Consider the following 16,229-nt stretch of genomic DNA (forward strand, 5'->3'; position numbering starts at 1 on the left):
GTCCCTACTGTGCTCCTGGCTCCCCGAGCTCAGCTCTGGGAACGGCTAGCAACCAGGAGCTATGAGGGAGCCTTGGAGTCAGCCCTGCTAAGGGTTCTCGTTAAAACTGCCTACCTGGGTGATTTCAGATGACTCCTTCAAGGTCATTGTGCTTCAGTTTCCCCACCGAGACAAAGCAGCTGCTAAGCTTGCTGTGAGGATGAGAGTCGGATGCAAAGCTGTCAGCCCTGGCTGATTCTACCGGGTGCAGCTGTGACTGTCACTATTATACACTGTCTTTAACAGGGCTTGCAGAAACTCTTGAGGGAGTGCCACACGCACTTCAGAGATGAAGACTTGGCTGCAGAGCTAACACTCTCCCACCCGAGTTCATATTAGAGCCCTTTGTTGTCCCATTCCTAATCCGGGCAGTTTTCTCCCCGGCTGCTGAGAAAAGGCGACACAGGTCTTCTATAGCCTATTGGAGTTCCCCTGGCCAACCTTGGTAAGCCATTTCTTTGCTTTCTGTTGTCATTTGAGACAGGGTTTTCTTACATAGACTTGACTGGCCTAGAATTTCTGAATCTCCTGCCTCAGCCTCCTAAATGCTGGGACAAACCTATACCACTATGCCTAGCTTGACCACCTTTTCCCAAAATGAGCCAAGCAGTTCTTCTAGGCTTTGAGGGCCACACGTGGTGTCTGCTGCACCCTTGGTTTCCATCCAAACACCGGAAGGGTAAATGCTGCCACTGTCCTGGCTCAGTCAGCCCTTCTGGAGCAGATGCCCTGTCCTTAGCCAAGCCAGCCCCTCTGGGACCACAAAACCATCCCATGGATGGCAGCCAGAGCGGGAATATGGAGTTAGGTCCCGCTCTAACAGGGTGGCCTTGGTTTCCTCATCTATAAAATTGGGCTGGTTAGATGAAGTCACCTTAAGCCTTCTCAGCAGCCAATTACTGTGACGAAGTACTGGGCCTCTGTGCTGGGTCTGGGCCCTCTGAATAGCACGTCTGTCAGCTTTCTGATGATGGGTTCCGATGCCCCTCTCCCCTACTGCTGTCCCAGGTCTCCCCTTTTTTCTTTTCTTTTCTTTTTTTTTTTTCAAGAGAGTTTCTCTGCATAGCCCTGGCTGTCCCGGAATTCACTCTGTAGACCAGGCTGACCTGGAATTCATGGATTGGCTGTCTCTGCCTCCTCAGTGCTTGGGTTCCTTTTTCTAAAGGCCCATAACTGGGCCACATCACTGAGGGCCCTCGTCTCCTTCTGGAGTTACTAAGATACAGGAGTTCGCAGGTTCCCCAGACTAGGGGAAACCCTGCTCAGCTGCCCTGGCTGGGAAGTCACAGAGCTCAGCCCTGGAGGTGACTGTGCTGCCACTGATGCTCCCCAGGTTCTCTCTGGGCACCGGGGATCCTGATGGACACTGACTCCCTGGCAGCCCCACAAAGGCTTCTAGACAAGACCTGGTGGCTTAGTGGCCCCACAAAGGCTTCTCCTTCCACCCCAGGAACACCCCCACCGGAAGCCTCTGACTACATCTTCTCAGAGCCTGGGGTGGGGTGGGGGGGCACAATGGTGGAAGGAGTGAGGCATAGCCAGAATTACAGTCCTGCACTGCACCCAGAGCTCCTGAACTTCCAACTGCTGAAGCCTTGTTATGGGAGATGGCCTCTGACATCCTCACCCCACACAGCACATCGGACACAGCCAGTAGATGCCACTGTAGAAGTCTTTCTTCTTCCACACAGCTTTTGCCACCGGATCCCTGCTCCTGAATGGGTTTTTCTTGGAAACCAAACCCTTCCCAGGGTGAAGTCATTCAAACCAGAGCCCCCAAGGCATATTCAGTTCATACACGCAATAACAGGCCCAGAGAGGTGAAGGTCTCTGAGGAGCCCGAGTCCTGAACTGAGGTCTGATTCCAGACTCTGACCTAGCAACTTTGTCTTCCAGTCCTGGTCTTCAGGGCCCACATGGGGCTGGGAGTGTGTATGTGGAGGATGGATGAAGAGAGAACCTGGGGTCTCAGTGCGGCATGTAACAGGATGGCCACTGAAGGGCCATGTGTCCTTCCACCACCTACTCACAAACCAGGGCTCCTTACAGCCTCGGATAAGCCTTAGCCTATCCTATCGTTGACACTTCAAGCCTGTCTACCGTACCCAGGCTCACCCTACCTTCCAAGTAGTCATGGTTGTGCCATAAGGCCGTAGAGCTAGGAGGTGACTGAAGGGATTTTCTCAAAGCAAGGAATCATGATCCTAATGCGCCCTGGCCAGGGCCCCAATTTGAGGTACTTAGATCAGCATCTTAAGTTCAGATTTCACCCAGCTCCCTGACTTCCCCAAGGCCCATTTTCATGGAACCAGCAATGTCTCCTACAGCAAGCATGGGCATAAGAGAATTGTTCACTGGTTGCTGAACACGTCCTTGCACACAACCCAGGGTGGAAGCCACTGAGGCAGAAGTGGCAATGAGGATCTGCCAGTAGTTTGGACACACCCATGGGTTAGTTCCCTTTTAAAGAGGTGTCTTTGTGAGAACAGGAGCAGAATGATAGCTAGCATCAGGTAAGACTAAGTAAGAGGGAAGAAGGCCAGGTTGGTGACAACTGCTTCTAGAACTAGAACATTGTCAGGTGAGACTAGGACAAGCAGATTACTGCTACATAGAGGGTTGAGTCTGAGGCTGACTGACTAGGGCTCATTCCTCAGGTTCCACCCAGCATGTCACCTTCTAATTGCATGGACTTTGAGGCCCATTGGGCCCAGAAGCTGTCATCCCAGCTCACAGCTGGCTCCCAGAGCCTTGCATCTCACCTGCTCTCCAGCCAGAAGCCTGGTTGGTCAACCTTTGGCTCTGGCTGTCCCACCTGCCTGCCAGGCTCCTGGCCAAGCCCTGGCTCCTGAAGCCAACAGGATCTGGAACAATCCACATCTGTGTCCAGCCAGTCAACCCAGGTAAATGAGCATGGCTCAGACTAGCTTTCCAGAGCTGAATGTCACCAGCAAGCTGGGCAGCTTTGGGCAAGTGAACTGGGTTCTCTGAGCCTCGGGCTCCTCCTTGAAACAGGAAAAGCAACCGACTGCTAAGGTTAGAGGTCAGAGGTCATGCCAGGCAGGACCTCTTGCAGAGTCAGGTGCATAGAGTACTACAGGGTTCCTAATACCCATGACCATCGACAGCCTGGTAGGACGTCCAGCACGGAGACTTGCTTGGAGACTGATGAGGACAGCAAGGGTAGCTGGAGACAGTGGCACCAAACACAAGGGAGCCTCTGTTGAGGCCCAGAGAGCAACAAGTACAGACCCTACCCACCCACCCTTATCCCATGAGGTGGAGGCCACTTTCCCACAGATGTTTCCTTGACTCCCCAATGTCCTGGGATCTCATCTGTCTCCTCTGGCTGTCCCAGGAAGCTGTGGAAGGAGACTGCCCCATTCCTCTGCTGCAGGAAGTCAGGGTCTCCCATAGCCCTGTTCACAGGGACAGTCTTTTAAGTGCCCAGTGGTAAAGGGGTGGTACTTAGTCCCTTCTCCCAGCCCTAGAAAAAAAAGTGTCAAGGCAAAGGGACACAAGCTACTGGTACAGGGAACTTCTCACACTACTTAAGCCAATGGTCTTTCTGTGGAGTGACTTCAGACCTCACTGGGCCTAGTAGCTGGCCTCAATCCCATGGAACCTGCGGCTGATCATCATGGCTCCAGAAAGGAGGGCTTGGTTTATGCGAAGGGTTGCAGGCTTGGGGAGGATGTTCACTGCCCAGCCTGTTTTCCACTACCGTTCGGACACAGTCAAGGCCCAGCACGGACCTGTAGGGCCGCCGTGTCAGCAGCTTCTCCGGGATGGTGCAGAACCACTGGGAAGTGCTCTCAGGCAGACACTGAGAAAAGCTGGACAATGGAATCAAGACAAACTTGGGCTCTGCTCTGCCCAAGACCTTTGGAGGACTTGTCCTGTGTACTCCATTGGTAAGGGATGGTGTGCTACTCAAGTGAGCAGAGCAGGGCGAGGATGGCAGGCAGCACTACTGCAGACACAAGCAGTCTGTCAGACGTCCTTCAGCAGGCCCTGCCAGGCCTGGGGTAGGCTGGCTCCAGAGGGCACACAGCAAGCAGCTGAGGGTGTTAGACGTCTTTTGAGAACTTCAAGAGGAGAAACTATTTCCAACAGAGGTCATTACTGTTGAGCCCATGTTAAAAACGCCCAGGGAGAAGAGGAGCCAGATGCCCATCTGCTCTGCTCTGCTCTGCTCTGCCTGGCTTCTCGGCTGCCTCAGTGGGGCTTCCCCAGGCAGTTTCTGCTGGACGGACGGCCGCGAGCCCTGAGCTGTTTGGTCTGTACTCAGGTTGTCTCAGCAGGATACTGTCTCAGCGGGACACTGTGAGTGCCTGGTTTGAGGATGACTTGCCATTTATCTGCCATTATTACTTTGTAAGCTTACTCAAAACCAAAGCTCGGCTACAGTGGGTCCTGGGTCCTTCTCCAGAGGGACAGAGCAGGCCTTTGCGAGAGATAATAAGCAGGGAGACTTCTAAAGAGCTCTGGTGACTTACACTATGTGGGCTTTCGTTAGTCTTCTGACGGGACTGCATTAATGAGGTGTGACCATAAATGCGGTTTGGCCTACAGCAGTCCCTTTTGTACTGGCAGCCCCTGCCCCACATGAAGCTACTCTAGTTTACCAAGTGACAAGATAGTGGCTGACCCTCCCTCAATGTGTGAACTACCTCTCTGGAGTACAGCAGGACAAACAAGTATGTGTAGGGGGGAGATTCCAAGAAACCAATGCCAAGGTCTCCATCCTCCTTGCTGAATCTGAGAGTTATATGAGAAAGAACTGTACAATCTTTGAAGGAGAGAGACTGTGTCTTTCCTCCAGGGTAGGCAGGCAGACAGGCAGGCAGGCAACCTCCTTAGCCCAGGTGGCATCAGGAAGGGAAGCCTGCTCTGGCAGTTCCAAGGCTAACTCAATCCTCTGTTGCTTGTGTTCTGGTCTGCCAGGGCTTTGGAACAGCACCTAAACAAATTGCCTTTGTCCCTCTGTTAGAGCTAAGCACAATACTCTTGCCTTTTGGCTGCAAAGGCTTTGGGGAAGCAACATGGTGCCTTGGCTGTGGAAGTTATCCAAAGGGGACCAGAGGCACCACAGGCCCAGATGGTCTGGCCCAGGGAGCAAACCTTGTGAACCAGACATTCAGAGGGGCTGATGTCACCAAAGCCTTTGGTTGACTGGCCCTCTGGAACAAAGAGACAGGAGTTAGCCAGCTCTTCACAGGCTGTGACTGGGTCAGCCTTTTGCTGAAGTCTGGGAAAGGCTCTTGGGAGCCAGCAAGTGGGAGCAGGTCTCAGAGGCCCTCACCCGTCAACTGAGGTCCCAGCTGGGGACTCGGGGTGCTGGATCAGTGAGTGCACAGGCTCTTCCCCAGGGCGGGTGGGCAGAAGAAGCAGGCCTAGCAGTGGACACAGCTATTCTCCCTATCCTGACCCTTTCCTGGAGCCTCTCCTCTCTGGCTGGCAGCCAGCAGGAGACTGGGAAATCTTTTCAAGGCTTTTGAAGTAGATGCTGAGCCCTCTTCTGGCTAGGGACAAAAAGACCATCAGACCCCAGAGGAGGCCAACTCCGCTCCAGCAGTTCCTGGTGTCACTGCAAGGATGAGTTCACTGGAAAGCACTGGGCGAGCAGAGGCTAGACCCTCTTCCCAATGTGTACTAAGTCATTCATTTATTTCAAGATGTACACACTCACTCTGGCCGGGACAGCTCACAGCTCCTAGGTACGCATAGGTCCTTCAATGGCCTGGGCGACAGACAACGTCATAGCCAGCGCAGCACGCACACACACACACACACACGCGCGTGATAGAACAGGAAGCCTACAAACCCCAAGCCACTCCAAGAAAACTGAGGGAGGAGGGGGTGCTAATGCAGCATCCGTGGGGGAAATGAGTGCACACGGAGAGATGAATGAGGGGAGAATGCAAGCTAGCTTCAATCTCGTCACCGCGATCTCATTTCCATGGGGATGGTCAGGGGACTGAGTTCAACAGGTCCTTTAGGAAGTTCTCTGGGTCGGTGATTTCTGATAGAAGACCTGGAAAGCAGAGACAGTGTGAGTGGGAGTAGCACAGGGCCCCCAGCCCCAACGAGTCACAGAAGCCTTGTTCACGCATAGAACATACTGTGCCAGCATGTTCCAGTGGGTTCCAGCAATGGTGGGGAGGTGGCCCTGTGTGACTAACACTCTGCTCCAGAAGTGGGTGCTGCCAGAGACAGTGTGGCAGAGGGAAGGCAGCTTAAATTCCCCAGAGTGGAGGATTTCAACTTGCCCAGGGGTCACTGAAGGGGCTCCAAGTTTTTCTTGTTCTTGTTCAGGCTCTCCGACCCCAGACTGGCCTCAAACTCGCTATGTAGCTGACGACCTCCTTTGAACATCTGTGCTACTATGTCTGGTGTATGTAGTGCTGAGGACAGAACGCAGTGCTTCCCACATCCCAAGCAAGCACTCTTCCAGCTGAGCCACACAGCCCTACCCCAGGGTGGTGACGTGTGTGTGGACACCTCATGTCTTTCTCTATTGTCCTCACCTTCTTTTCTAAGACTGCTCTCACTGAATCCAAAGCTTGCTGGTTGGCCAGACTGGCTAGCCAGCAAGCTCAGCTTGGGGATCCTACCACCGGCAGCTGTCCAGTGCTAGGGTTACACCTCTACCTGGCCTTTATGGGGTGCAGGGGTCAGAACTCAATCCTCATGCTTGCACAGCTGAGCCATAGACAGGCAATGCTGATGGCCTCATGGGCTGATGGACAGAGCAGAACAAAGGCCTTTGATTCTTCTGGGCTTCGGTCCCACCAGGCCTAGATTCCTAAGCAAGCTGCCAGAGCTCAGGGTTCCACTTCTTCAGCTTTCAGAAAGAGACAACAGGGTCCCCTCCCTGCCTGCCATGGGAACTAACTGAGGCTGGCCTTCCTAGCGAAGAGCCCAGTGCACTCTCTACACAGAGTCAGGGACCTGACCTCATCAATAGTGCAGAGGAAACACTGAGGCAAACATGAGCATTCAAACCAGTCACCTCCAAGTATCTGCAGGACCGAGATGCAAAGCAGCCAGGCCGCTTCTCTTGGTTCTGGAAGGTGTTTTGTTCTTGAGTCTGAACAGAGCACGGCTGCTGTTCTGGTAGTTTAAAGGTCTGAAGTAAGGTCTGAGTCTAAAAGCCTGACCTCACAGAGGAGGCTGGAGGCTCTGCTGCTAGGGCCTGTGCGGGGCAGTCCTTCACCCTGGCCACCTCTTCTCGATAGCTTTGACTTCCACACAGACAAGCTCTGTGCTCTTGCAGGACTAACTCTGAGGGAAGCGGTAAGCCTGCTGCCTCAACAGCCAGGAAGAATAAGGAGCTATGAAGTAAGAAAGAGAGGCGAGCAAGGGCGCCTATGGCAGCTCAGACAGCAAGGCAGACCCAGAGACACCATCCCAGGGCAGAGTACCCACTGGGCCATGAAGCACAGCCTGAAAGTCCCCAGTGCTGGAAAAACAGGAGAGTGCGTGCAGACAGGCTCAGACCCTTAGCGGGTCTCCTTCCCAGAGGACACAAAGATAAGTGGGAATGGTAACAGCAGTGCTCACTTGGCAACAGGGCCTGGGGGACCCCTCATCTGTATGCGTACGATTCCCACAGTGACCACTAGAAAGCCGAGGAGCAGGAGCAGTTGACACAGAAGCTGGGCAGGCTCAGTCACATCTGCTTCGGTGCAGTACCTGTGCCCCTCTAAGACAGTGCCAGTGGAGGCTGTGACACACAGTGCCTTGGGACCCAGGAGCTGGAGTCTGTAATCCTGGGTTGGTCCTTCCAAGCCTGAGCCCAGGCCATGCCCTGCTCCCATCACTTTCTAGCTATGAAATCCAAGCAAGAGTTACAGTATTTGCACCAGAGTGACCAATCCTACAGATCGTTTGTACAGGGGGAGCATGGTCACGAGGGGCTGGGAGCTGAGGCACACCCGCCCCATGTTGCCCTTGCCGTGCATGCTCACAGGCACTCCTCGCTGCCTGCCTCTCCACCTACTGCCCAGGGCTGGGAGGCAAGGAAGGCAGGAGGGCCCTTTCTCCTAATTCTGACTAAAAGTCAGAACCAGAGGTCTCTGCTCTACCCACATCCACTAACGTAACTGCACAGCTTCCGCTAACAGCACAGCAGGACGAGGCTGAGCAGAGCAGCCCAGAGCCCTGGACTCACGTGCCAGAGGTGAGTCTCAAGGCACCGGACAGTGCATGCAGCACTGCTGCTTTCTCGTCTGTGGGTGCTTTCATTTGGGGGTGGGGGGTGATGGGAAGGAGGCAGGAACCTGTAGGAATCCTGCGTAGCTCTGGCTGTCCTGGAACTATCTGTGTAGACCAAGCTTGCCTGGAACTCACAGAGATGCGCCTGCCTCTAGAAGCAAGTCCCGCACTCCTGGCCAGTGGGCTGTTTGAGCGGTCAGTGTGCGCCCGCCTACTTCTGCTCTGTGAAGATGAAGGCAGCGGCCAGCCCCTGAGGCAAACTCGGGCTCTGCCCCAGAGAATCTCTCCGAGAGAAAACTGCACTGACCTGCTGCGTCGAGGAACTCTGAGAAGGTCTCCACTGGCATGAACTCCTCCTGGAAGGTTTTCAGGGCTTTGTCGGCAGCTTCGTAGATGGGCATGTCATTGTGGCGGATGTACTCGGCCAGAGAGCAGGACCAGCCGCCCTCAGTGTTACTAGTGGGCACCTTCTACAAGAATCAGTGGGACATGGGGCCAGGTGAATAACTGGATGGAGCTGGCTTTCTTTCTGTGTCTAGTCAGCTAGACCATCTCAGTGCTACCGAGAGCCCACCCAACATTTAACAGACCCTTTCTGGAAACAAGGAGGTCCTGCCTGCAGGGTTCACCAGCCTTGTTCTCTCGAGGCCCTCTTTGTTTATGTAATGCTCTATATGATCCCACCATTTCAACATGGGACACCCCACACCTGCGTTTCTGAAACCCAAATTTGACTGACATGCTCTGACTAGACCACTCCCCTGATGATCAAAGGGCTCACTACCCTCCCCACAGATGTGTGGGTCCAGGCAAATAGTGAGCAGGCCATCTGACTTTAAGTGGGGCCGTGTAGGGCTAATTCACATGGGGTAAAGTGTTACACAGAAAAAGAGCAGGAAGGCTATCAGTGTGCTTAGAGCTTACTGTCTGGAGGGTGCATGACAGAGTGGCCTCAGCTGCTGACAGCTGGAAGTGCAGGTCTGAGCTGAGGGTGTCACCTCTCCCCAAGTGGTTCTTTGGGCAAAGAGCCCAAAGCCAGTAAAAAGCCTTGCGATGTGGCCACCAAGGGGGTTTGGCCTAGGACACGCACACATCTCCTATCAGGGCTGGCTGGGCCCTGACGCGCCTTACCTTAAACATGTTATAAATGAGATCAACGAGAGCCCAGAACAGCAAGGAAGAACGGTAGGCAGAATAGTCCTTCACCGTCTTGTCTGTCAACCTGGAAAAGCAGAGCAAAGCCTGTCCGTGAGGACCCTGGAGGACACTGCAGAGACAGATAGAGAACCTGGGGACTCAGGGCATGTGGCCTGGTCCCAGGGCTGCTGCACGAACTCCACCTGGCAGTCCAACACTGTTAAACTGAGGCACCACAGTCAGGGACATACTTAAACGCGGCTCTCAAATGCTCTAACTCAAGTACAAGGATTAAGTGCTCCCTTGTACTAGCCCCTCAGAAGGTCCCAAATGAAATAGCACCTAATGATGAAGAAGAAAAAACAAAGTTCCAGCTCAGACTTTCCCTGCCTCCAGGAGTAATTTACCAGAGAGCCAAATCAGCCAAACCCACGCTCTACAGAAAGCTAGCAAACCCGTAGAAAAGTGGTGTTGAGCAACCGTGACGTCCAGGACTGCCCATGCGACTACTCAGTACCTCTCGAATCCTAGGGTAATCCTGAAGCCGCCCTCACACCCCTTCATCTCTAACGTGAGTGACTTAGAGGCTTAGAGGGCAGCTAGTGCCTGGGAACACTGGGGGCACCTCTGTCAAGGTCTACTGCCTGTGGCAGACAGCCCCCCTGCCCCACCCCTTAGGAGGAACCATCCCACTGGGCTCTAAGGCTCAGAATGCTCCAACACGGGGGCAAGGGGGGCTGTGGGAAGCAAAGGACAGAGGAGCCCAGCCATGACTAAGCTCATGCCCCACACCTCACAATGCCCTGGTTGGTCGCTGGTCGGTTGCAGGGTGCTCAGTATCCACTACGTTTAGTTCAGGGCCAGTGGAAGCCTAGTCAACTTCCAGGCCAAAGTATCTGCTGAATCTCTTCAACGATAGCTCACATACCCGGGGTGTGTGTGTGTGTCTGTCTGTCTGGCTGTCGTAGTTGGGAAACTGAACTTGGGGCCTCATACACACTAGGTGAGTGCACAGAGCCATCTGCCCCAGCCTTTAAAGCTATAGTTTGTGTGTCTGCTAAGGCTTCCTACCCCAGAAGTACAGGAGTTCAGACAAAACCTACTGCCAGTGACACCACCCACCTCCAGAATGAGAGACATCCTCTACCTCTGCTCAAAGGGCTTTCCTTCGAGGGTGCCCCAATCCTGGCAAACCCTCAGCACCTTTTCTAATCTGTCTGGCAAGCAGCAGGCTCAGAGCCTGGACCACAGCCGGGCTGGGCCCTCTCTGTGGCTGTCCTGCTTTGCTAAGCATGAGTCTTGGGTGACCCTGCCCAGCTTAATTATTTACAGCTAATTAGGAAAGGTGACTAAACTACAGAAAAAATGGCAATGCCCGATTGCAGCTCAAGCTGGATCTCCTAATTAGGCCAAATCAGCTTTTCCTCAACTGCTGGGCAGGAATGAGCTCCACTCTTGGTTGAGCTCAGCTCAGCTCAGGTGGGCTTAGACCCTGTTCTGCTCCAGGAGCCTGATAACCGGCCACCCTGTATGCCAAGAAGGCAATTCCTGTCTCACTTAACACTTTGGGCCTCTGAAGACCTAAGCTGACTTCCAGCAGCTAGTTAACTATTAACACTAGGGCTCCAGGCGATGATGTGTTTGGAATGGGGGCAGGAATCTAACACTCATTTCTTCCCACTTGGCCCAAGCAGGCTTCTTCCTGGACAAATTTAACAAGACAATAGCAACCTGGTCACCCTGGGACATAAAGTGCCAGAGCTAATGGAGGTAAAGATCCCAAGTGGACCAACTGCTGTCTCACAGGGCATGCCTTCACCATGGCTGGAAGGGAGCCTCCTTCTGCTCCCTTATCAGTCTCTATGTGTGGAAATGATCCCTGAGTCCAAGCTAACAAGTTCAGAGGCTATAGCAGGGCCACACGGGGACACCTGCTGACACCTGGCTGACACCAGGCCACATGCTATACTGCTGCTCCTCAGGGTAGGTGAGGGACTATTGCTGTGAACATGTACTCTGTGTGCTGTGACCACTGGGGTATGTCAAACAGCTTGGGAGGAAGGCTCTGATTTCACTTGCAGATGGTTCTTTTAGAGAGCCCCCCTGTCTGACCCAGACTACAATGCAAAGTCAGGAAAACAAGGACCACTTTCTGTGTGTGCTCCTCTGTTGAGTGCAGAGAGAGTCTAGAAGGCCTGAGGGGTGTGGGGCAGGAAGGAGGAACAAGCTTTGAGTCATTGGAAAAGAAATCCCCAGATAGAGCCAGACTGAGACTTCCCTAGTTTATAGCAAAGCCAGCAAGAGCCATGAAGTCAGGCTCCTTAGCTTAGCCTTCCCGGGCTATAAGTGCCTCATCCTAGCTCCCTAGACCTCGCTGTCTTCCTCTCTGAATTTTCAACAGATTCACCTTATTCAATGACTGAACATGAGACCCAGAGGGGCTCAAGCAACTGTCAACCACCAGACTAAACACTTAGGAGGGCAGGCTGGAGCCAGGTCAACAGCCAAGTCAAAGCAGCACACCTCCACCAGGCACTCGTGACCGAGACAGCCAGGGAACACACTGCAGACACTGAATGCAGCAACCTCCCAAAGCAGGTACTGACCTGGTGGCTCCTCCTGGAGCCACTGCCCGGGCATGCGAGGCCACCAGCAGCCTGCGTAGGATCTCCACTCGAGTGGCTTTCCACTGCTCAGGGGGGAGGACATGCAGGGCTAAGATGGTGAAGTAGTGGGGCCCATCTACATCAAAGGCACTCTCTGTCCACTTCTCTCTGGGCTGCTCCAGGAAGCCTTGGAGGTTCTTCTCCTCCCGGGACGTTGCTCGGGTCCTGGAAGAGAAGAACTCTAATGGTAGCAGGGAAGGGATGGAGTCAACCAGGATGCCACTGGGCAAGCCTCTGAGCTTGCTGGACTTCCATGCACACCCTCCTCTTAGCAACCCAAGCCTCCTCTCTCAGGTCTGTGACTGCTCGGAGGGCATGGTCACCGACTCTCCAAGGTGGACTTGTCCTAAAAGTCCAGGGAAGCCTAGGGAAGTCACTAAGCTGGGTAAGCAATAAAGCTGAGGAGTGGGTCCCTGACAGTCAGCAGGCTGCCTTCTCTGCACATGACGCGGTCTGCCCTGGGTGTGTCCCTGGTACCCAGGCTCCCTGTCTGGGCTGTTTGCTCACGACCAACCCTCTCTCCCCGTCCCCAGCATTCTCTTTCTGGTGGTCAGCTGCTGCTTGCCTGAACTGCCAGTCAAGCTGATGAGCACGCACGCTGACTGCCAAGCGTCATTCTTAGGCTGCATGTGGATTCTCCCACTTAATCTGCATGAGTGACAACCACCTGCCCCAACCGTGCAGGAAAGCAAGCCACAGCAGTGGGAACTAAGCACCATGCCGAGCGATGACTAGACTGAGGCCCCAGTCTAGCTCTAGAATCTGTCATAAGCCTCTCTCATGACAAAGTCTTGCCAGTGGACAGGAGTCTCCAGCAGTGTCCCTACAACCTCCTGGTGCTCGTCTATGAGGAAAAGACAAAACAACACCAAGAAACCCAGTGTGCAGACTGCAGGTAGCATGGCCACACACACGGGCTATAAAGATGCAGGAAGATGGAACAACAATACTTGTAATTTTTGCTCCTGTAAAATGGGTATGCCCAGACGGGGCTGGAAGCCTAACTATCTTCATCCCTGTGGGAACCGCAGGCTTCTGGCCTTGACAGGCTCTGCTCAGGTTCGAGTTTGCTCACTTGTGCAACAAATTTGCTTTTGTGAGTGAATGTCCCATCAGAGGTCCAAGTGCCTTACCACTAAGCTCATGCCACTGCCTAAGGGTCAGCAAAGGAAGCAGCCTGTGGCTGAGGTGGCTTCAGGGTTAGCCCTGCCTGGCCAAGACAACTGCAACAGAGCTGACACCTGAAGTCACCAGTTCCATCTGGCAGGGTCAATCCTGGGAAGTGTTTTCCTCACCAGGTCTCTGCCTGAGCAGTCCATTCTAGCTCACGGCTGCCAAGAGACATGTCTCTGCAAAACCCACAGCCTCTGTCAGGGCCCCAAGAACACTGGCAATTAGCACTGCTGAGGCCTGCAGCAGGCTCCAGACAGTAGAAGGCCTGTGCTGTTGGCAAAGCCAGGTGTCTGTCCTGATAGCCAGGGTGTTTGCAGATGATGTCATGAGCCCTGCCCTGAAATTGAACAATGAAGCCTGCAGTCTCAAGGTCAGACTTTATCTCCCGGGGAAAACAAATGTTGACAGGGAAAGGAAGGGAATATCACACAGGCACCTCAACAGCATGGTAGCTGCATGGGTGGACTGTGCCCATTCTTCCCACGGCTACCAGCTCTGCCCATGAGAGCTGCGGAATCTGCAGGAGAAGGGTCTGGTCTGCACCCAGTCAAATAAAACTCAAGAGTGCAGGCACAGAAGTATCTTTACTTGCTTCCAAACCAGGCTGTGAGCGGGAGGCTTCCACCCCTTAGAGGCCTCTTTGAAGCCATTTCTAAACAAACAGCTTCCTTTCTGGCTGCATTCCTGTTCAGTTGCTTTCCCAATATTCAAGACCTCTCTCATCCTTGCCAGAAGAATTACTGCAGGCCAGTGTTCCACTCATGCAGCAGCCACAGACCCACTGGAAACTTGCAGCTGAGCAGGCTATGTTGCCCTTACTAAGGACGTGATCAGACTCTCACCCATGCTCCCTCATTTGGAGAGTAGAAGCAGCACCTTCCCCTTTCCTGCTCCCTCTGAAGGTCAGTCCAAGACTAGAGCCCAACTGCCTGACGTGGAGGGGACAGCTTTGGAAAGGAAGTTACCATCCTTGCTGTATTCTGCAACCTTCAACTGTGGACAGACAGCCCCTCCTGAGTAAAGGCTGGGGATCTAACTAAGCAGAGAGGCTCAGGGAGTGTCGGCCAAGGAGGTGTCTTGGGTTACAAGATACTGACGTGTTCAGGACGTAAAGCACAGTGTGAATGATGTACGGGATCAGGTGGATGTTGCTTTCCCGACCGCCCCCACCGGTGTCTGCACTGAATGACTGCTCCATGGCGAAGCGCAGGAAAAGCAGTTTGATGTCGTGGATGTTGAGCTGGTACGTGGGCTCCCGCTGGCCGGTACACTCCTGGAGGTAAGTGTTGTGCCTAAGAACAAGCAGAGCCACCATGACACGGAAGCCAGACTCCTGGTCAAAGCCGAGCTCCCTTTCTGGACACCTCAGCCTGCTGACTGCAGAGGTCAAATGGGGGCTCTCAGGAGGACTGAGCCCAGAAACATGGCTGCTTCTGTGACTGCATGTGAAGCTCTCAATATGGGAGAGAGGCCATCACTTTGGGGGTTCATTTCTTTTTTCTCCCTTTGCGTAGCCCTGGCTGTCCTGGAACTCACTGTAGACCAGGTTGGCCCCAAACTCACAGAAAACCACTTGCCTCTCTCTGCCCCCTGAGTGCTGGAATTAAAGGCATGTGCTACCTGACAGGGGGCTCATTTCTTAACAAACAGATGTCATGGCCACAAGTGGTGACATTCTGGTGACAAGATGATTTATCCTTACTGATCTTTCATCCTACCACATGCTGTTTTCCTCCCCAGATCAATATACAATCGGTTGTGTTTCTTACTAACTGGATGACCCTAGGGAAGTGACTCCACCCATGCCCCAGTCTGTGCGCCTGTGCAGCAGTAACCATAGTACACAGCTGAGCATGTTCTCCGCCATCACTGTCATTACTGCCAGGGGTCTGGGGTACTAAGGACTCCACAAGGTTTCCCAAACACACGAGGACCCCAGACAAGCCAGAGAGGCCTTAAAAGGAACTACCCAACCCCCCAGCTGCTTTCATAATTTAAACATTAGAGCCATATAAGTGGACTCTGGGAAATTCTGACCCTAAGGGCTAAGGACACTCAACACTCACCTAGCTAAACAAGTGGCAAAAGCTGACTCAGGGACATGGGGGCCCCAGACCGGAAGGAGTCCATTGCACTTCGTGTTGGCGTTCTGCAGGGCAGCACTTTCCCACTCTTCCCGGCCTCTAGCCAACCTGGATGGGGACAGGGAGGAGAGCAGGGACAAGCAACTGCTGGAATTAACCCAGTAATGAGGCCCCAGGTGCTGAGGGCTGGCCAACACTAGCCCCGGTCCTAGGGGGACAACTCTCCACCTGTAAGCTCTGTAAGTCAATGCTTCATTAGCTCAGGCAAGCAGACTGCTCCCACCACCCTTGGCCAAGGCCAAACATGCAAAGTCCAACAGGTTTTCTCATACAGCAAGGACAGCTCATGGACCTGTGAGGGTTAAGGCAGACGCCTACTGCTTGGAGACCAGAAAAGCAGGCTTGAAGCCTCGAAGCCCCAGAGTTAGTAACCTCAGCCCCCATACCGCCCAGGCTCTGAGCTGCAGGCCCACTCATCTGAAGCCACTCTGCAAGAGCCAAAGCCTACCTGACAGCAGCCAGGTGACAGTCGTAGTGCACAATGTTGAAATGGGACACAGTGCTGTAGCCCTGCTGTTTCCGAGGCTTGTTCTCCATCTCTTCCAAGGCTACCCGCTTGGTGAAAGTGTAAATGCCTAAGACCTTCGTGGGCTGCAAGACCAGTATAGAAAGGAGGAGTGAGGAGAAATTCCCTGCCAAGGATGTGGCAGGATATTTGGTCACATTGTGAACTCCGAGACTCTTATTTACTGAAAAGCACTACTTCTAGTTATGGTGTGGCTCAGCCACCTTTAACCTTTAACCCCTCTGGCTGAAATACAGACATATCCTTAGTACACACCTTTTATCCCAAATAGTGAAGGTAACATCAGTTTGGAAGCACCCATTTTTGAAAGTGATACCTAATTGA

General features: G+C 53.5%; 1 protein-coding gene across 1 annotated transcript in view; it reads right to left on the bottom strand.

Annotated features, from left to right (window-relative positions):
- Positions 1–5,684: 5,684 nt before the first annotated feature.
- The window catches only part of Ubr4 (ubiquitin protein ligase E3 component n-recognin 4), a 108,080-nt gene continuing 97,535 nt past the window's right edge, over positions 5,685–16,229 (bottom strand). The window contains exons 100-106 of the mRNA XM_032895377.1: positions 15,828–15,970; positions 15,302–15,427; positions 14,333–14,527; positions 12,003–12,227; positions 9,391–9,481; positions 8,567–8,729; positions 5,685–6,076 (exon numbers count right to left, since the gene is read on the bottom strand). Coding sequence (XP_032751268.1) covers positions 6,012–6,076; positions 8,567–8,729; positions 9,391–9,481; positions 12,003–12,227; positions 14,333–14,527; positions 15,302–15,427; positions 15,828–15,970 — 1,008 coding nt within the window. The 3' untranslated portion in view covers positions 5,685–6,011. The remainder of the gene's footprint in view (positions 6,077–8,566; positions 8,730–9,390; positions 9,482–12,002; positions 12,228–14,332; positions 14,528–15,301; positions 15,428–15,827; positions 15,971–16,229) is intronic.

This window comes from Rattus rattus, chromosome 1 (assembly GCF_011064425.1).
Source record: "Rattus rattus isolate New Zealand chromosome 1, Rrattus_CSIRO_v1, whole genome shotgun sequence".
Taxonomy (NCBI): Eukaryota; Metazoa; Chordata; class Mammalia; order Rodentia; family Muridae; genus Rattus; species Rattus rattus.